The sequence below is a fragment of the Bidens hawaiensis genome, unplaced genomic scaffold (genome assembly GCF_021521415.1).
Source record: "Bidens hawaiensis isolate Kalapana, Puna unplaced genomic scaffold, B.hawaiensis_p1.1 tig00028459_1, whole genome shotgun sequence".
Taxonomy (NCBI): Eukaryota; Viridiplantae; Streptophyta; class Magnoliopsida; order Asterales; family Asteraceae; genus Bidens; species Bidens hawaiensis.
Window position 1 is genome coordinate 225,755 of NW_027494641.1, and position 21,652 is coordinate 247,406.

A 21,652-nucleotide genomic window follows, 5' to 3' on the forward strand; every position below is an offset into this window, starting at 1 on the left:
TAGGTCGAATCCAACCCGGCAATCCGACCCGTCCGTTGTGCTGTACGCTCCAGACGAACTAGTTTTAGTCCGTTTCGGCCCTACTTCCGCATCAAGGTCCGGCGCCACCAGCTCAACCCACTTGGCACACCTTCTCAACCTCTCCCACAACTTTACACCGTCCCACGTCTTCACCGCCCCATACCTCCGCAGGCACTCCTGCTTCCACTCTTCGACAGTGAAATTATAGACCGCCAAATCGTCACTGCCACTTGGTCTCATACGACCGGCGTTCCTGTTGAACAGATTAGTAAACAAGCCGACAAATTTTCTAATTTCGGTCCACCGACCCGAAATCATATCGGGATTCCGCTCTGTACTCCCAACGAGCGAATAGAACGTCTCCCTAACCTTTGTCCAAAAGACCTTGCTCTTTTGGTAGTCGGCTGCAAAATTATGTAAATAAATTTGTAAGCCATTTAACTTTTTTATTTAACTTTTTATTTACAATCATTTTTAAAAACGTTAAAACAATTACCGCAACGCCGATCCTCAGAAATGGCTATCCAAGCCCGACACAGGGCTTCCTTCTCATCCGATGACCACGGAGTGATTTTCCGTTTCGCCCTTCCGGTCGAAGCCGAACCCGACCCGTCCGTTGCAAGTTGTTTTTTCCGGTGGACGCGTCTTCTTTGTCCCGCAGCTTCACCTTCTGGTTCCGGTTCTTGTGTCTCCGGAACTACAAAGTTAGGAGACGGTTGCATGTTGGATGGTTGAAAGCCGGATGATTGTTGCGACCCCGAATAAAACATCGGTTGTTCCGGTGCCGACCATAAATCGTCGTAAGGGTAATCTGAATCTAGGTTTGGGTACCAATTTCCAGACATGTTTTTAAAAAAAGGTTTCGAAGATAGGGTGATTTTGGGTTTTGGGTGTGGTGTGTGATATTCGTTTTGGTTGTAGTATGTGAGAATGGTTGTGTTTGATATGTATTGTGATATATGTATTGTGATATATATAGATGATTTTGTTAAAAAAAAAAAATATTTTTATTCATTATTAAAGCCTTCCAACGGCTCTTTCCCATTTCCCACAGCCACTCACGCGCGCGAGCCTCCTGGCGCCTGCCTCGTTTTCCGCTCTCGCGCCCCTCTCGCGCCCCTCTCGCGCCCCGGTGGTGTGGCTCTCGCGCCCCGGGGCGCTATCGAAGTCCCTCACGCGCCCTGACTAGCGCTCCGCACCCCTCAGCCTAATGTGGACTTTATGTCTTTGAGGTGACTTCATTAGCATTGGTCCTTGTCCATTTAGAAAGGTTGACCAACTATTTTAGGGTGGTTTGATACTTTGATAACATAATAATCCAACCTTTGCTAGATTATTAAAGAATACAAAAGAAATATTTAAGATTAGCAAGATTAATGATGACCATTACATACTTGATATATTTATATCAAAAAAAGAAACAAGCTTTTAAAAATTAAATTTGTTGATCTTTTAATAAAAAATCACAAATTAGGTAATCCTACTTTTAAGTACCATGATGGCAAAAATCTTGGAAGATTTTTATTAATTGTAATTTTGAATTTACACTAAACACTTCAATATTTGTTGTATTGGTGTCCCTCTTTTAATTATCACACACCACTTTTTTTTTAATTCAGGTATCATTGTTACATCTTACAATACTAATAAAAAAAATACAAAAGCTTAGGTATCAAGCTTACATTTCTTCTAATTCCTAACCTTTTATCTCATCCATTCTAGCTATCCATGGGTCATGGGTCAAAACTATTTTGTCAAATGGGTTATAACATAGTGTGGATTTTATACATTATTGAATTAAGTTTCATTTTCATACCTGAGGTTTAACCAACTGCGCAACTTTAGTACATTTTTTAAATTTCTTGCAAATCAACACCCTACGTTTCCATTAAAATCATGCTATTTAAGTGCTTTTCATTAACCCATTTGTTTTTTCCATTAAATCTACATTAATAATGTATAAGTATTTTGATAATCACAATTGAAATAATGAATTTTATTTTATCTTTTGACAAATCCCATGTAATACACGGGTTCAAAAGCTAGTAGTTCTATATTTAAATACTAGTAGTGGTAGATCGTATACTGAACATCCATTGCTATATCTATATACTGAACATATATTGTTATGTTTCTTGCAAAAATAACATAATATTAATTTTTAAAATATATACAAAATATATTTTATCGTTTACTTAATGGAGTGAGGAAATTTTATTGTTTGTCAAGAAAGCGTAACCACATGAAAGGTAACATGTTTATTTGATGGTTCATATGATAAAAACTAGTTTAAAATATATTTTTTATTGGTATAGAACATATTAGTATCAAATAGAGGTGCATGGGAGATAGCTCGGGTAGTTTTTCGGTTGGCTTGGTTAATAGATTTCTTGTCTTAGAGAACATGAGTAATTTTTTTTGTTATGAAGTAAATCAGTTGGATCATTCTCAAATTTAATTTCTTTTGATGGAGATGAAGATGAAGATGGATAGCAAACCGACACTTGTCGGGCCATGTGGAGATGTTTTGGAGAACTTTTTTCCTTCTTACTTCATGATACCACTTCATGTATTATAAGAAAATTTTTAGCTAGTTTGGTTTAGGTTATTAACCAAAACTAATCAAACTAACTTGAAAACCGACAAACTAATCAAATAAACCGAATCAATTAACCAAAACTAACTGATTAATAAAAATAAATTAACCAATTATTTGGATTTTTGTTTGGCAAATAACCAAATTAAACCATGCCATAAAACACCCCTGTCTTGTGGTTGGTAGGATTGGGGTGAACCTAATATTTAGAAATTTTTGCCTTAAAAAATGTAAAGAAAAAATATAGCTTTAATGATTCCATTTGTACATACACTAATACCTATGCTCCTTTACAATATAGCTTCCATTTGTTTTCTTTTAATAAATAAATAAAAAACAAATTATCAATTTCAATTACTATTAATGATGCTCTTTTGGCGGGTTAGCTGTACAACGACTGTCAAGTGGTAGCCGACAACAGTGTTGTAAAATTTGGATTCCAAGGCTTTGGAATTGGCAATTCCAAGGTCCTCGGACATCAACCTTGCCGTTTTTTCTCAACTCGGCCACCATTACTCGTCAATGTCCAACTCGGTCAAAAGTCGGGGTACTCGGGAATACTCGGCCTCCAAGATCAACTAAGCCACCGTTTTTTTTCTTTTTTTATTAAAAAATTAAAATAAACAGCAAAACACGAATTTTATTAATTATGTTTTTTTTCATATGAATTATGCTTATTTTGATGCAAACTATGCTTATTTTGATATGAATTATGTTTGTCTTAACATATATATAATATTCATTAATTATTTTATGTTATATTTATCATGTCCGAGCACTCCCGGAGTACTCCCTACAATGGGGTCAGCCGCCTAGGGACCGCCTAACGAGTTTTACAACACTGGCCGACGATATAATTTTTTGAGAAAGCGTTCAAGTTAAACTCTGAAGTCAGCATTAGCCCGACGAGGACAACATAATATAGCCAGAATGAGACAACAATACGATAACCTAAAACAGAGTCGTTTTGAAAATAATAATAATTATTGTTATTATAATAATAATAGTAGTAATAATAATAATAATAATGATAATAATATCGTCAGCCAGTTTTCCTTTCCACTTAAACCAAAACAACGGCGGTCTTTCTCTCTCTAAAATTCCAGTTTTGCAAGAAAGTGCAGGTGCAGGTGCATGCGTCTCTTCTCTACATTTAACACTTTTCTCTATAACAACTACTTCTGCTGCTGTATCAGTCTTCATCTTTATTAATTATTATTCTCTCCCTTTTGGATCACCACCGCTGACTGCGTCTAATTTTCTTGTAAGCTACGCTTCACTTTTTACCTACATTCTTGTTTTCAACTTCAATTTGGATCAATTGATTCAAGGGTTGTTTAATTTCTTGTTAAAGTTTGAATCTTTATTTTGTTAGATTGGATTGTGAGTTGGATTTATAAGATGGAATCAGGGATTATTTTGTGATATTAAATTATGCTCGCCAACTGTTTGATTAAACGTCTCAAAGAGTTTTACCTGCATTCTTGTTTTTTGCTTCAATTTGGATCAATTGATTCAAGGGTTTTATAAATTCTTGCTAAAGTTTGAATCTTTATTGGATTCTGGGTTGAGCTTGTGAGAATTAACTGTTTTATACGATGGAATCTGGGATTATTAAATTATGCTCACCAACTGTTTGATTAAATGTCTGAAAAAGGGGTGTGGTGTGCACGGTTTGGTTCGGTTCGGTTATTGAAACACGAACTGAATTCATTGATTAATCTTTTTTATTAAGAAATTGGTTTTCCTTTAATCGGTTAGTTTGTCGGTTTTAAATGTATGAAAATATGAATGGTTCAGTTCGGCTAACCGAGGGTACAAGCAAAATCTGATAACCGATTTTCGGTTCGGTTTCGTTGTTTTTGGTTAACGGTTCACCCCTAACTGAAAGGTTTTTTGGCAATTTAATTTCTGGATAATTAACTTTTTTTCTTATTCATTTTTCTCTGTTTTTAATTCAAGATGTTGAATTGACAGGATGGCAACTCTTTAATCTGATCAATTTATGCAACAAAACGATTGAAGAATCAAGTTTTTAATAAACAGAATGTCGAAAGCGTTACTGTCTTTAGCGATCGTTTTCTTGCTATTAATCTGTGTCTCTGGGTCAGATAATGGGTTCGAGGGGTGTAACTGTGAGGCTGAAGGCTTCTTTGGATACAGTAACATAATGCAGACACAAAGAGTTAGTGATTTCTTAATAGCAATTGCCTATTTCTCAATCCCGATTGAGCTTCTTTACTTCATCAGCTGCTCAGATGTGCCTTTCAAATGGGTACTTGTTGAGTTCATTCTTTTCATTGTGTTATGTGGAATGACACATTTACTCCACGGTTGGACATACGACGAGCACCCATTTCATATAATGCTTGCGCTCACCATTTTCAAGTTTCTTACCGCGCTAGTCTCGGTTGCAACCGCTATTACTCTAATAACACTCATTCCGTTGCTTCTAAAAGTCAAAGTTAGAGAATTTATGTTAAGAAAGAAGTTTTGGGATCTCGGTAGAGAAATGGGATTGATCAAGAAACAAAAGGAAGCCGGGTGGCACGTTCGTATGCTCACACAAGAAATAAGAAAGTCTCTTGATCGCCACAAGATTCTTTACACCACTCTTGATAAGTTATCTGAAACCCTGGATTTGCAAAATTGTGCGATTTGGATGCCGGATGAGGCCAAAACGGTAATGAATCTCACCCATCAGTTAAAAGGTAGGGAATCTTCGACCGTTGATCAGTTTCAAATCCCAATTAATGATTTGGATGTTCAAGAAATTAAAAGAAGTGAAGTGGTGAAGTTACTAGACCCTGAGTCAAGATTAGCTGAGTTAAGCAGTGGTGAGTCGAGTAAACCGGGAGCTGTGGCGGCTATACGTATGCCAATGCTTCGAGTTGCTAATTTCAAAGGTGGGACCCCTGAAATGATTCAAACTTGTTATGCAATACTCGTTTTGGTTCTTCCAAACGAAAGTGTTCGGTCCTGGACAAATTCTGAGCTTGAAATAGTCAAAGTGATTGCAGACCAAGTAGCCGTTGCACTCTCACACGCTGCGGTTTTAGAAGAATCAAGACTCATGAGAGACAAATTAGTGGTTCAAAACCAAGCTTTACAACAAGCTAAACATGATGCATTGAGGGCGAGTCAAGTGAGAACCTCGTTTCAAGCGGTTATGAGCAACGGGCTAAGAAAACCAATGCATTCCATCATGGGATTGCTTTCAATCTTACAAGACGAGAGGTCAAACGGTCAACAGCGTGTTCTTGTCGACACGATGGTCAAAACAAGCAACGTTATTTCCGTGCTAATTAACGATATAATGGATGATTATCCTAAAGATAATGGCAAGTTTCCATTTGAAGTGAGATCTTTTCGGCTTCATAATATGATCAAAGAAGTCGCGTGTCTTGCAAAGTGTTTGTGTGTTCATAAAGGTTACGACTTTGACGTTAAAGTTGATAAATTTTTACCAGATAATGTGATGGGAGATGAAAGAAGGGTGTTACAAGTGATCTTGCATATGGTTGGGAATCTTTTGAGTAGAGGTAATGGTGGCGGATGCTTAATGTTAAGGGTTTTTAAAGAGAGTGAAAGCTATGGAAGAAATGATCAACAATGGCGTTCTTGGAGATCAAATTTAGATGATGGGTATCTTTTTGTTAAGTTTGAAATCGGCATAAATGATGTGTTTTCAGTGATGGAGCAGTCTTCAAGTGATCAGAGAAACCCTAGAGCTGCGGTTGAGGAAAGTTTGAGCTTTAATATGTGCAAAAAGTTGGTTCAGGTTAGTATTCAAATCTTTTTTTTTTTTTTAATATTTATCAAGAAAGTTGTTGCATCCTTGTAGTTTTATTATATATATGTGGTCGGTCATACGGGTAAAGAGTAATAGCCAAAAACGATGCGCGTTGAAACTCGAAAGTCGTCCAAAGCGCATAGTAATGTATAAATTCTCATAAGTCATTCGTTCAAATAATTAAATTATTACTGTATTTAGATTATATTTTGTAATCACATTTGACATGCTAATTACTTTTAGATGGTAAAAAGTTGGTCAAGATGTAAACGTGTTAATCAGGTTGGTGAGTAGTAAAATAATTGGTTAAATGAGTCACAAACGGGTTAGTGGGTCGAGCTGTTTAAAACAGGCTTGCGGGTTGACCTGTTTAACTAAACGGATTAAACACGTCAACCTAAACGCGACCCATTTTTTAAACTGGTTAGATACGCCAACCCAAAACCTGATTTATTTTTGTGTCGGAAATTGCCTTATTAGCATTATTGAATATTTTAATATGAAATAAATATAAATTTTCCTGCAGATGATGCAAGGGAGCATTAAGGTAGTCCCAAATCCACTGGGGTTTGACCAAAGCATGTCACTTGTTCTTCAATTTCAACTCAGACCTTCAATCATGCTCGGGTTATCCGAAACGGGCGAATCATCATCTGATCACAAGCCACAAACAAACTCAAACTCAACCTTTACAGGCCTTCAAGTTCTCTTTGCCAACGAGGACGATACAAACCGGGCCGTAACCCGTAAGCTCCTCGAGAAACTGGGCTGTGTAGTCAAAACCGTGACCTCGGGATATGACTGTCTTACCGTTCTCACCCAACCCACATCCATTTATCAAATCTTGATTTTGGATTTAAATATGCCCGATCTAGACGAGTTTGAAGTTGCATCGCGCATAAGAAAGTTTAGAAGCCGAAACTGGCCTTTGATCATCGGTTTAACCACTAGCGCGGATGAAGATTTGTGGGAAAGATGCATACAAATTGGGATTGATGGCATTATTCAAAAACCGGTTCTTTTAAAGGGTATCGCGGATGAACTTAAACGAGTTGTGAATCAATCGAAGAACATGTCGTGAAGTCGAATCATTGGATTTATGGGTAATGGTTGGTTAATAATAGCTAACATGTCTAACTGAAAAAGATTAATATGTATAGTGTATAAAGATGAAGATTTTGTTACTTGCATTATAAGTTATGCATGGTTTTGTTGAATAAATGATTGTAGATGAAGGTGATAAATTTGAATTTGGAAATTAATTCAGAAGAGGAGTGACGGAACTTTAACAGTTAAATATGGTGTCTGAAAATATTAGAAATTAATATTAAGATTTACAGGTGAAAAACCAAAAATATTTTCCACTAAATAAAGACTCAAAAATCCAGAAAAAAAAAACCATTTCTTTTAGTTTGTTTTTTTGCAATCAAAAATCAAATGTTATTATGCTACCATTTCTAACCTAAAAATAATATTGAAAACATACGGACTATATTTACTGAAACGACAACCTAGCACTATTTGGTGTGATGGCGAAGATGGTTTAGTTTTAAAATGGTATTATTTGAGATGGTTTGTAAATAATATATTAAAAATTAAAGGTTCAAACCTTAACAAAAATATATTATTTAGTCTCAGAAGATTGACACGTGAGATGCACATGTTGTCATATATAGTGTTTGTACTTAAGGAGCCCAATATCAACATGTCATGTTTGACAATAATATTATTATTGTCAAAACATGCATGAATATGGTCAAGTAAAGAGATGATGATAAGTTTCTATGTGCTTCAATGTTAGAGGGCATATGGGACCCACATTTCTCATGGGTCTTTTTCTTGATTTAAGGTTTATTTTAATATTATATATAAAATTTCTTATCCCTAAGGCTGAGGGGTGTGGAGCGCGAGAAAGGGCGCGTGAGGCCATCCGCTCGCGCCCCGGGGCGCGAGCACCACACCACCGAGGCGCGAGAGGGGCGTGAGAGGGGCGTGAGAGGGGCGCGAGCGCGGATTTCAAGGCGGGCGCAAGAGTGATCGCGGGAGAAGAGAGAGGAAAAGCTGGTGGGCCCACCCAAAAGAGCCGTTGAGCTCGGGTTTTTTTTTAAAAAAACCTTTACAAAATCCTATATAATACCCCTAAATCAACCCATTTTAATCATATCAAACACAACTTCTATCTCCAAACTCATATATAATATCCCAAACTCCTTTATAAACCCCAAAATTTTTTTCCTATATATAACCATTTCATATAAATCAATTACCACAACTTCAAAAAAAAATCCAAAAACAAGCCCATCGTCCCAATTTTTTTTTTTAAAATAATGTCGTCGTACTCGTCTGATTCCGACTCCTCCGAAGAGGAAGATTTGCTTCTTCATGTAGGGGGAGTTTTGACCGCAACCGTGGTCAATCTCTTGCAAAATCAAGCCCATCAACCCCGACTCCCGAGGGTTAGAGCACCACCTCGTGATCGTGATCGATCGGGTGCTAACGATACTTTGATGAGTCATTATTTTAGCCCTCAACCGGTATACGCGGAGTCGGATTTTCGAACTCGTTTTCGAATGAGCAGGCAATTGTTCACGCGTATAGCGAGTGATTTAGAGGCACGGTATCCCTTTTTTCAACAAAGGGAGGATGCTAGGGGTCTTCCCGGTTTTACCCCTCTTCAAAAATGCACGGCTGCTATCCGTCAATTAGCGTACGGCATCTCGTCGGACGCTTTGGATGAGTATTTACAGATGTCGAAAAGGGTTGCACGTGAATCCCTTCATTTTTTCTGCCAAGGTAAAAAACATTAATTTTACTTTTTATTAAACATTTATTACATTTTGTAATATATATTGTACGTAGAAGTCATATCGACTTACGCTCGGAGATATCTGCGTAAACCTACAACGTATGACATCCAACGCATATATGAGGTGCACGCAGAAAAACATGGTTTTCCTGGGATGCTAGGTAGCATCGATTGTACGCATGTTGGATGGGCTATGTGTCCAACGGCCTGGCGAGGTCAGTTCCACCGTGGTGATCATGAAGGGCCGACCCTCATACTTGAGGCGGCGGTGTCACAGGATCTTTGGTTTTGGCATGCTTTTTTTGGTGTTGCTGGGTCAAATAACGACCTTAATGTTATCGATCAGTCACATTTGATCAACGACCTTATCGACGGGGTTGAACCACCTCAATCTTTTGTTGCAAATGGAGAACTCTTCAAGTACGGGTACTATCTGGTCGATGGTATTTACAACGAATGGGCTGTGTTAGTTCAAGCTTTTACAGATCCAATCGCCGACAAACGGAAGTATTTTACGAAGAAGCAAGAGTCTGCTAGAAAAGATATTGAAAGAGCTTTTGGAGCTATAAAAAAACAATATTATGTTCTGGCGAACCCGATACGTTATTGGACTCGGGAGAGGATAATGGACGTCGTCTACACGTGTCTTATCCTACACAACATGACGTTAGAAGACGAGGGCAAAGCTATATGCCAAAACTACCAAGGTGACATTCCGCCACAACCGTCCACAATCAGTGATTAACAAAAACTTCATAACATAGCAAATATCAAGAGCCGTGAGATACACGGGGAGCTTCGACATGAGTTGGTTGAACATTTGTGGGCGAGGCGACCAGATGATCTTGTATTAGATTAGTTTTATTATTAAATATTATTGTTTGTTTAATTTTTAGTATGTTTTTTTTTTATTATGAATTTTCAAAAAAATGTGTGTTTTTTTAAATAATTTCTTATTTTTTTAATAATACGTTTTTTTAATACATTTATAAAAAAATAAAAAAATAAACCGCTCGCGCCCCCTCTCGCGCCCCTCCACACCAGGGCCAGGGGCGCGAGCACCACAACCAACACCCATCTTATCAAGTTTCTCTCTCTGCCACACGTCACAACATTATTGGCTGGAGCCCCCACTCGCGCCCCCTCTCGCGCCCCCCACACCCCTCAGCCTTATCTTCAATGGATGTTCAATGTATAAATGGATTTTACATCATGACTTTGATTGTTGGACGTGTTGTAAGTGTCCGTATTTCATCATACAATAATTTTGTAGCTAAAATCAACGAGCTTATATATATAATATTTTATTATAAGAGTTTGGAGACAAGAATAAAAATAGGGAGAAATAATAATAATAATAATAATAATAATAATAATAATAATAATCTACGTTGTTGTTATTATTATTATTATTATTATTATTATTATTATTATTATTAATAACGTAGATTCCTTGTGTACAAGTCTATATGTTATCTTATATCGATGTTGTAAAAGTAGGTTTTCAATACTGACTACTCCCCGAGTACTCGCTACAAGGTATCTCGTCGAGGGGAGTTTCTTTAATTCCGCTTAGTTACTAAGAATCGATTAAAGGTGGTCAAACTCAGCCAGAATCGCATCTAGTCGGTGAACTTGGGCCGATTTTGACTTTAAAAAATAAAACATAACTCGTATTTCTTTAATATTAAAGGATAAATATCATTTTTTTTAACTTAATAACTAACAATTTTTAAAATATTTATTATCTTAAATTGTATTTCTCTTATTTATATTGATATTCACCTATTTTTTATAAATATTAGTAAACTTATTATATTTGACATATATATAATATCCAAAAAATTAATTTTCTTTATATTTACCATGTCCGAGTACTCTCTGAGTACTCCGAGTACACCCAACTCCTCAGTCGGCCGGCCGCCTAGGGTCCGCCTAACGACTTTTGCAACATTGTCTTATACAAAATGGTTTATTTAAATAAGATTTATCAAGTAAATCTTCTATTTTTATTTAAATAAACTAATGGGTTTGGATCAAATACAAACGAAATTATCGTGCTAATTGTGAGAATCAAGTATAGTAATTATATATACAAATAGAGTAATTATGTAATTACATCATAATTAACACGTTAATTTTATTTATGCGTTAACTTGATTACATAATCACTCTATGATGTAATTGCGTAATTCAACTATTTGTATATATAAATACTCTACTTGATTATCACAATTAATACGTTAATTTAAGTTGTACGTTAACTTTCCCCAAAACTAACTTACTTGACGCACTTTAATGTGAAATTATAAAAGGTGAATTTGGTGTATAGCATTGACTTTAAAATGTTTTATTAATTGATATTAATAATAAATTAAAACTTTCTATACCATAATGATTTATTTATTTGGTGAAACATTGAAACTACAGGTACTTTTTAATAGTCTTCCAACTCTAGAAGGTCTTGTTTACCACTTACTTTCCTAATTTTGTTTACGATATATTTAATGTAATTATTCACATTAATGTTTGTAACAAAATGTCAAAATCAAAATACATATGACAAGAAGTTATTTTTCAAGACATAAATTGAAAAGGTTTTAAAAATTGTAAACACAATAAAATAAATTTACAAAAATTATTATTTCATTTTTTTTAATAACATAAACAGACGGTTATTGATCAGAACGACAAAAATGTGAGCCAATGGGGTTTGTTGATCTTCCTGTCACCGCAATTTATCGATATTTTTTTAAAAAAATATATATAATTTTACTTTTATATAAAATTAGTTGACCCGCTTAGTTGTAGTCCATATAAAATAGAATTTTTTTATACCTCTTGACCGGTCAGAATTCAGTCACTCAAATTGATAAAAAAAATTTCTTCATATATTACAGTTTGTAAAAAAAATGTAAATTGATAAAGAGCAGAGGTTTGTAGAATTTTCTTTTTTGAAGCTTACATAAAATGATTATAAAGATTGAAAAATACACACATTGTAAATCATGCGTATAAAAAATTCTTATGATATGAAATGATGATTTTTTTCTCAAACTAGTGTTGATGGAAAAAATATTTACCACTTTTGTGTTCTTTAAAAATATTTGCCAAGCTAGTGTTGGTGGAAAAAAGTATTAACCATTTTGGTGTTTTTCACTTATTTTGTATTCACCTTTTACTTTTAAATTTAATATTTCTATTTTTTAATCTATTTTTTTATTTTTTATCATATTTCTTATAATTTTTAATATAATAAATCAATATATTTTTTTGTCAATCAATGTTTTCTTATTTTTTAGTAACTTGTTCTAAATCTTTTTGTTGTTTATTTTCCCATTTGATTTTTTTTTGTCTTCAAATATTTTTTTGTCTTTCTGTTTAAATATACTCATTTTACGAATTTTATTTGGGTTTAGTTTGTGCCGTAGCGAACCTAATCGATATTGATCGAGTTTGGGTTAAATATCACAATGTCAGCGTTTTACCAATACCCGGGTTTTACCGATTTAAATTGTTTTTTTATTTTGTTTTAAATATCCGAGTTTTACAAATTTTTATTTTTGGTTTAGATCCGATACCTTAACAAACCTGGCTCATACTGACCAAATTCGCGTTGAATGGCCGCCACGACTCCTGGTTGTTATCAACACCCGGGCTTTAGCGACCTTTTTAATATTAAATATGATAGTTCTACGAAATTATTTTTAGGTTTAGTTCCAGCAGTGTAACGACCATAGCCGATACTAACCGAATTCTCATCGAATAATCGCTGCAATGCATGTGTTTTACCAACGTATGGGTTTTACTGACTTTTGTTGGTGTTTTTTCTTCAACGTTAACATTTAAGTGGGTCAAATTTAATTGCACGCTTTCTCTTTTAGTTACAAGAAAAGATTTAGAACGAGTTAACAAAAATATATAAATGTTGACTATTAAAAAAATGATAAAAAAACATTTTGGATTGATTGGACATAAAAATATATAAGAAATATGATATAAAATTAGATAATAGATTAACCAAATCAAAATAAAAAGTAAAAAATATGTTGATTCGTAAAATGAATATAATTAAACAAAGAGACAGAAAAAAAATGCATATTGAGAAAAAAAATCGAAAGAAAATATTTAGAACGAGTTAGTTCATTGATCGGAATGAAGTGTGCGGACTTAGTCAAACAGTCAACAATAACCCAAATTCCATCGTGGCGGTTTCGAGTGGTTGGGAGTTTAAACACGAAATCCATGGTCACATCTTCCCATTTCCAAATCGGGATGTGCAGTTATACGAGTAAACCAGATGGTCGCTGATGTTCGGCCTTAACTTTAGCGCAAGTAAGGCACTTTGCGACGTATAATGCAATGTATTTCTTCATACCGGGCCACCAAAATGTGGACTGTAAGTCGAAATACATTTTATCTGCACTGGGATGAATGGAATATCGTGACTTATGAGCTTCGTCCATGATGAAAGTGCGAAGATCGTCACAATTGGGAACCCACAAACGATTAAGGTAATACAACAAACCATCGCGCTTAGTTTCGAGTTGAAGCTCAGCGCCACAAGACATTTCATCGTGCATATTACCCTCGGTGACCCAGACATGTTGGACTTCAAAGATTCGGAGTTGGAGATCGGTTTGGACGGTCACACTATGAAGTAAGATCGATTTCACATGAGACTTCCGACTAAGGGCGTCGGCTACAACATTCGCTTTACCGGGATGGTAGCGGATTTCACAGTCGTAATCGCTAAATAATTCGGCCCATCGTCATTGGCGCATGTTCAAATCCTTTTGGTCAAAAATTGCAGCCACTTGGAGTTTAAGAACTTTTATAACTTAATATATAATGTAAATTGCGAAATGGTCATTGGACTTTAGGTCTTTAATTAAAAACAAATTTAATATTTATATTTTCATGATTTAGGACTCTTTGGATATTTACGCATTTTAACCCGTACAGCTCGATTACTTTATTGCTCGGAAATTTATAAACACTTGAATAACAACGAACATTGAACGATGAATGTCAGGAACACTTTTATTAATAGTAATGACAAAATATTCAAACGAACCAACGGGTCAGGTTTACAAATACAAATACGAGTCGAAATTTGACGAATGTCACAAATGATGATGATGATGGAGAAGACAGTAATGGTGGAGGACGGTGGGTGGTGGTGACGGATGGTGGTGGCAGACGATGGTGGTGGGTGGTGATCGATGGTAGTGGCGGACGGGTGGGTGAGTGGTGGGGGTGGATGGTGGTGGTGGCGAACGGTGGGTGGTAGTGGTGGTGGTGGATGGTGGCGGTAGTGCTGGTGGTAGAAGGCGAACGATGGGTGGTGGTGGTGGTAGTTACTCGTCTCTTAAGACGAGATTTGAAAATCTCTTTTTCCTAGAATTTAAAAATATGGACGGAAAAAGTAGGAAACATAAAAAAACAGTCTCTCAGGACGGTATTTTGAGAAAAAAAGTTTTGGAAAAATTTGAACTTTTGCTCCAAGATTTCAAAAAAAATTGGACTTTACCTTCATTATTTCCCCAAATCTTGTCTCTTCTCTAACTTTCCTTTGAAATTTGGCCTGCTCCCTCTTTATTTTTATCTTTTCCCAATGCGTCTTGATAGTCCAAATTCTAAAAATTTTTGAGGAAAAAAGGGTTATTTTGGGCTTTATCTCTCTAAAAAGGACTATTTTGGGAATTTTCCCTAACATAAATAAAAATAGTATCTTTACGTTAGTGATTTGCTAGTGATATTGCTTCGTTAGTGATTTGCTAATGTGGACCTTCTTCCTCGACCACATCACGCCAGGAACCTACAACTCGCCTCCATTCCCCTAATATCGTTACACCGTCTCCCCCCCTCATTCGAAACCTAACCGACCCGCCGTCGCCATTGTCTCCGGTGAAGTCCACCCTCATCTATCGTGCACCATTCGAGGTAATTGACACATCATTCAACTCGTTTTAATCCTCTTAACAAAAGCCCTACGCTTATTTTGTAAATCGTGTAACACTGATTTCAAAATTTTAAAATTAAGATCGGGTTTGATATATAGGGATTGACCATGAAAGAAGATGAAATATGCTTCACTTTCTGATTCCTGACGTGTTTTGAAGAGGGAGGGAGACAGTGTAACTATATTTAGGTGACCAAAGCTGATCAACCCAACCAACCAGACAACCAACCAACCACTGAGTCATAAATTAATAACCTCGAAAACAACCAATCCAAACCAAACCACTTTGGTTCTTTCTTCTGTTTCACCGACTTCCGACAAAAATACAAACACAAACATTGTCAAATGGGATTCGTCTCCTTCCTCGGACGGCTCCTCTTTGCATCTCTCTTCATCCTCTCCGCCTGGCAAATGTACGTTATTATTATATTATTATTATTTACCAGATCCACATTTTAATTTTATCCTATTAGTTTTTATTAATGTTATTGCTTTTATAGAATTTATTAATTGTTTTGTTTATAGCTTTTGAATTGATCTTGAAATGTATGATTTCGACCTGCATTTGGATGCATTTAATAATATGTTTGGAAAATCAACACGTGTTTACCCGATACATTTGGTTTCTTAGCCCCGGACCCCGGAGGCTGTTGACTTTCTGAACAGGGTCAACAAGTCATGCATAGTAATTTTTTTTGTCCCGTAAGACCCGTAACTTTATTTTTAGTAGGATTGGATTTGCTATCTAAAAGGGGTTACGGCGCAACTTGCAAGGGCCCTTGAAATCACGTTTTTTTAGTTACGTGATAAATAATTTGTCAATTTTACCAATTGGGCATATAAAACACAAAGTTAAGTAATTTTCTATATAAAAGCGAAAACAACACTAGTGAGAATTGAATCCATGAACTTTTGTTTCATAGAATAGCACCTTTTCATTGCACCAAACAGTCACTTTGTAAGCTTTTGTGTTATAACAAAATTTTATATAAAACATATATAAATATATTTTAACAGGGCTGGCCCGGTCGCCCTCCTCGTCCTCCCTTTGGGCCGCCCCTGGCCATTTACATGCCACTTCATTGTAATCGTTTTTGATATATATTACGCTCAGTAATTTATTTTTTGTATTTAATTCATGATTTAATAAATAAAAAATATATATATTTTAGAGTGCATAGATTTATTTATGAAAGTGAGATTGATTGCTGGTTGAATAAAAAAGTTCATGTATAACTCTGCCCTTCAAATTTAAGCAAGAATCTATTAATTTTGAAGTTTTTTATTGTGAATTTATTAGGTAACTAAAACTATCTTAACTGAAAGTTGATTCTTGTGATATAAAACCTTCACAACCACACAAATCCAAATCATGCAGTGGCTACATTGTTGTATATGCTTCATGTAAGAGTGCTAAACAGGTCGTGCTCACGGGTTGCAGGTTGAACCCGACAGGCCAACATATGACATGAATGTTCTTTTGTTGGCATGAAAATGACTGGTTTAACCTAATTTCTTTTTTACTTTTTTAGGTATTTATACTCTAAGTTACAAATTTACACAAAAAATAAATGTGTATATGTTTAAACTATAAAACATTATGCCAATTTTTAACCTTTAAATTTTGGCATAAAATACCCAACCTGCTTAAGTTAAGACATAAACTATGCTCTTTTATAAATTATAAAATAAACGGGTCAACCCAGAAACCACTATGTTGATCCTAACCGGACCTGCTTAGCTAAATGTGTTCGTGAACTCGCCTTAAATTGACCCGAGCTTAATTAGAACAAACTCAAGCCTGAGAATTTCGTGTTGGCTTCGTGTTGTGTCAAAACTTCACAAATCACATCCCTACTTACATACGGATTTTGTACTTTGTAGTTGTTTTTTGCTACTAAATTGATGACCAAAGGTGGCTCAGGCTGGCAATTCTTTTTAAACCATATGCTATTTTTACTATTATGCTAGTTATTAGCATTGGCCCATAAATGATTGTTAAAAAAGGTTGCTAGGTTGTAACAATTGAACATGTATCTTTATGCTAATGTTTGAAGGCGCTTAATAATATTTTTCTATATATTAATCAGGTTCAATGATTTTGGAACTGATGGTGGCCCTGCAGCAAAGGAACTAGCTCCTAAAATTGTTTCTGTTCAAAGATTTCTTGCCTCCAAGATAGGAGACAAAATGCCTAAAATCGACGTATGGCTCTAATTTATGCCGAATAATTTAACAAAAAAATTGCAAAAATATCATTGCACGAAGTAAAAATGGTAAATTTTGACTAAATGGCTAAATCTTGAAAAAAAAATAGTGTTTTTATTTAACAAAGTTTGTTTTGTATGCAACAATAAGTCTAGTGTAATGTTTCATATTATAAGGTTTTTTTCTTCATATTTTCTATATATCAATACAGGTTAAGCATGTTGTTTTGGGTTCAATGGTTCTTAAAGGCGTTGGCGGGATTTTATTTATTTTTGGCAGCACCACCGGTGCCCATTTACTGGTAAATGTTTCGTATATGTTTTTTTAGTTAGTTAATGTTAGTTTAGCTAATAGCGGGAAAATGTTGATTCTACAGGTGTATAACTTGCTAGTTATGACTCCGTTGTTACATGACTTCTATCACTATGAAATGGATGATCCAAAATTCCACCCTCGTCTCGCGGAATTTGTGGAGGTTTTTTTTTTATTTTATATCTGGTAAATTACAGTTTTCGTCATTTATGTATGGGGTAAAATGCAGATTGTGTTCTTTGACTTCATTAAGTAGAAAAGCGTCCTTGAAGTTCATATGTTGTCGAATGTCGAGCCTTTTTGTCCTTTCCACTAACTGGTGCTACCTGTTAGGTGTTAGCGTTATAAAAATGTCCTTTTAGCCCTTACAACTAAAGGACAATTGTGTAATTTTCACAATACCGATTTTTCCTTCAGTTGTAGGGGCAAACTGGTCATTTTGAAAAATCTAACAGAAGAAGTTAACACCGTTAGTGGAAAGGATGAAAAGTGCCAACAAACATATGAACTTCAAGGACGTGTTTTGTACCTATTGGAGTTCAATGACACGATCTGCAAGTTACCAATAAATAAAGAACGAAAAATGTAATTAACCATTAATATATTGTTAGATGGTTTATAGCAAATTGCATACATAACACGCAACGTTTAACGGGACCCACATTTGTTACAGTGTCTGGCACTGCTCGGTGCACTTCTGTACTTCATTGGAATGAAGACCGTGCTTCCAAGGAAGTTAATGACGAAGAGGCCTATAAAAACTAAAACAATTTAAATTCTTTGATCTTTGACTGCTGGATGCTTCTGAGATTCAGATTTTTTCTAGAACGATTTTGGTTCGATGGTTTTTGCCTGTAATTCTAGTTTGGTGGATGTATTTTGGTTATAATTATTAACACGAGAAAATATTTGTTTAATAAGAAACATGTTCCTCGGTTTTGTTATCGTCTGTAACGAGCTGCTGCTAACAACTATCATTTGCATATGAAAGTCTGCTAAATAAGAAGAGTGTTAAACTGTTTTTTATTAATAGTATAACAAATCTTATTTGAAAAAGAACATAATAAAAAAGATTACAATTTGTTTTTCTCATACTGGTATATCAAAACAGATAAAACTGTGAATTGTCCTGCATGTCTGAACATGTCGATATGCGACTCATGTTACTTATGTTGCATATCGTTATGTGATTGTTCTGTGAAATATATGGGAATTTGTCAGTCTTGTAATTTTAATGAAATGTGTACTAACAGAAATTAATTTACAAGTTTTTATATTTTTGTTTTCATAAAACTTTTAAGCATGCCATGCTACATTAAAAAAGAAAAACGACAAAAGAAACATATTAATAACACCAACGGATTTTGCACTCGAACATCTACGTTTTCTGGTAAGTCATGTATTTATATTTAGTGGTCACTTTGTTTTGAAATACACATACTGATGTTTTGTAATTCAGGTCGTTGCTGGAACCAATCGATTACTCAGGCCTCCACTTGCTTCTTCATTAAGTTCCTTGAGTTTTTGTCGCTCTCTCTCTCTCTCTCTCTCTCCACTCGTTAAGTCGTTATGCAATATGCATGGTGGTGGACCATGATTTTTTTAAACACTAAAAGAGTGTTGAAATGGAAACATTCAGAGGGCCATCTCTGAAAATCGCTAAAATTTTTTGGGTTGAAGGAGAAAAAATTTTTGGGCCTTAAGTAAAAAAGTTTTTTGTTGAGTTTAAACAATTAGATTTTTAAAAACGCTTACTTGGTTATGACTCGGGTTGTGTGAAAAAATATTGTTTACAAAAATAAGCTTAATTGAGTTGAGTAATTAGATTTAAACATTAAAAATACATTTTTTATAGAAGTATATCAAAAAAATTAATAAAAAATCGGGTCTGGCTGGGTGATCGGGGCAGGGGCTATCGACCACCCTATCCTCCTATCCAAGCCGGCCATGCATTCAAGAAACAGAAGATCGGGTTCAAGTCTACGGTAGGAGGAAGTCGAATACGATAAATATATTAGCGTAATAGTAATCACCTAACAAGAACTTATTAAAAATCTTATTTAACAAGTCAAGGATGTTCATTTTTATGTTTTTATACAACTTACATAGTTGCATAAAATTAAAATATATGAATGTGGGACATGAAAAGATGATGTTTTGATATTTTTTAATGACAAGGTTGCAGAATTAGGTAGCGGATGAGGTTTTATGAGATATGTCACGTCTATTAATATATATATCTTATTTAATATTGCATACTTGTTATAATAACATAGTTTTTTAATATAAAAAAATTACAAAAATCATCCTTGTGGAATTGTTCTTCAAAGCACTTCAAACTTCAACCTATTCTTAAAATTTTATTTTAGCAAATTTTCTCACATAAAATTCTCCGACCTTAGTAAACTGTCAAAATCGTCGAAAAGGTTTGGTCACTTTTACGACTTTACTCGGAAAAGTTTTTTTGTGTTGAACTCGTTTTGGAGTCCACAACGAGCCACTACAAGTGTTGTTTGTTTTTTCAGAGGTAAAATATTTGCGAACCACATCTGCAGTCATCTGTATAAGAAGAGGTGGACCAAACCTGTGCAGCCTGCAAGAAGAAGACTGTTTGTTTTTTAACGTCTGTAGATTGCTAAAATAAACTGGTAGTAGTGTATAAACTGTGGTTGTGTTGGATGGTGATAGTGGTAGTGGTAGGTGGCGAACGGTGGGTGGTGGATGGTGGCAACGGCGGTGGTGGTGGGTGGTGGGGTGGACGGTGGTGATGGCGAACGGTGGGTGGTGGTGGACAATGAGTGTTAGTAGGGTGTGGTGTTTTAACCCTCTGCAGATCCTAGATGATCTCAGAAGTGGATGTGCCAAGTCTGCACCAAGAAGAGCTTACGCGGACGTTTTTTTAATGGAACGTCTTTGAAAAAACAAACAGTCTGCACATGACATTGTCTGCGCATGATCTGCACGGCGCAGACAAAAAAACCTGCACAGACATTTTTCATAAAAATAAACAGAACCAGGTAGCATATAATTAAAGAAAATAGTATCTAAACCGTTTGAGGTGATGCATATTATTTACTACTTGCTTACACTTTTATGAAAGGTGGCATAGAAAGTAGTTTGTACGTTGTATATTATTAGGTAGTGAGTTGGCTGTACCTTTCTTTTTACCTCAAGATTAACTTTCTTGTGATTGTTTATTTAGTTTTTGTAAAAGGTTCCAAGGTATATCACTTACCAAGTATGACATAAAGACTTGTTATTTACATAAGGTTGATCCAATTTTGGGTAAAGTTAAAATGTAAAGGGAGACGAAAATAAAAAGTGTGAAAAGGATTTGTGACAACATAAAAACCACTCAGAAAAATTTAAAAAAAAATAATAATAAAAAATCACAACTCAATATATAAATAAAAAATGAAAAAAAATTAAAAAACCAAAATGTTTAACCCATCATTCCTGTTCCAAAAAAAAAAAAAAGACAACGAAAAGAAACAATACCGAGAAAAAAGACACAATACCGAACATGAACAAACAACACAATGATAAACAAAAAAAGACACAACAGATCGCAGAACATAATACAATGCCAAACAAAATATGACAAAACGTTGAGTAATATAACACAATATTTAAAAAAAAAACACAATCAATGAGGAAAATAAACTAAAAACACAATGATAAAGAAAAAGACTCAATGATCTTTTTCACTAAATATTGTTTTTTTAGAACGAGGAAACGGTGAAAACATTTTTATGTTTTTACATTTTTCGTTTTTTGTATTAAAATTTGAGTTATGATTTTTTTAATTAATTTGTTTAGTAATTTTTAAGAGTTTTTTTTCTTACAAAATCATTCTCATCATTTTTATTTTTGTCCTACTTTATAAAATAACTTGAAATTCCATTTTTAGTGTCATGTATTATTTATCTTCATAAGATGCTTCAAAAATCA

The 21,652-nt window shown here is 34.9% G+C and overlaps 2 protein-coding genes across 2 annotated transcripts; both read left to right on the forward strand.

Moving 5' to 3' along the window:
* The first annotated feature begins 4,600 nt into the window (after positions 1 to 4,600).
* LOC143577056 (ethylene receptor 2-like) lies at positions 4,601 to 7,661 on the forward strand. The gene is made up of 2 exons (XM_077061004.1): positions 4,601 to 6,398; positions 6,937 to 7,661. Exons 1-2 carry the CDS (start codon positions 4,665 to 4,667, stop codon positions 7,489 to 7,491), a joined length of 2,289 nt encoding a protein of 762 aa, XP_076917119.1. The 5' UTR covers positions 4,601 to 4,664; the 3' UTR covers positions 7,492 to 7,661.
* A 7,855-nt stretch (positions 7,662 to 15,516) lies between these two features.
* LOC143577060 (uncharacterized) lies at positions 15,517 to 18,566 on the forward strand. Its single transcript, XM_077061006.1, has 5 exons — positions 15,517 to 15,594; positions 17,272 to 17,386; positions 17,601 to 17,690; positions 17,766 to 17,864; positions 18,375 to 18,566. Exons 1-5 carry the CDS (start codon positions 15,527 to 15,529, stop codon positions 18,474 to 18,476), a joined length of 474 nt encoding a protein of 157 aa, XP_076917121.1. The 5' UTR covers positions 15,517 to 15,526; the 3' UTR covers positions 18,477 to 18,566.
* Positions 18,567 to 21,652: the final 3,086 nt, after the last annotated feature.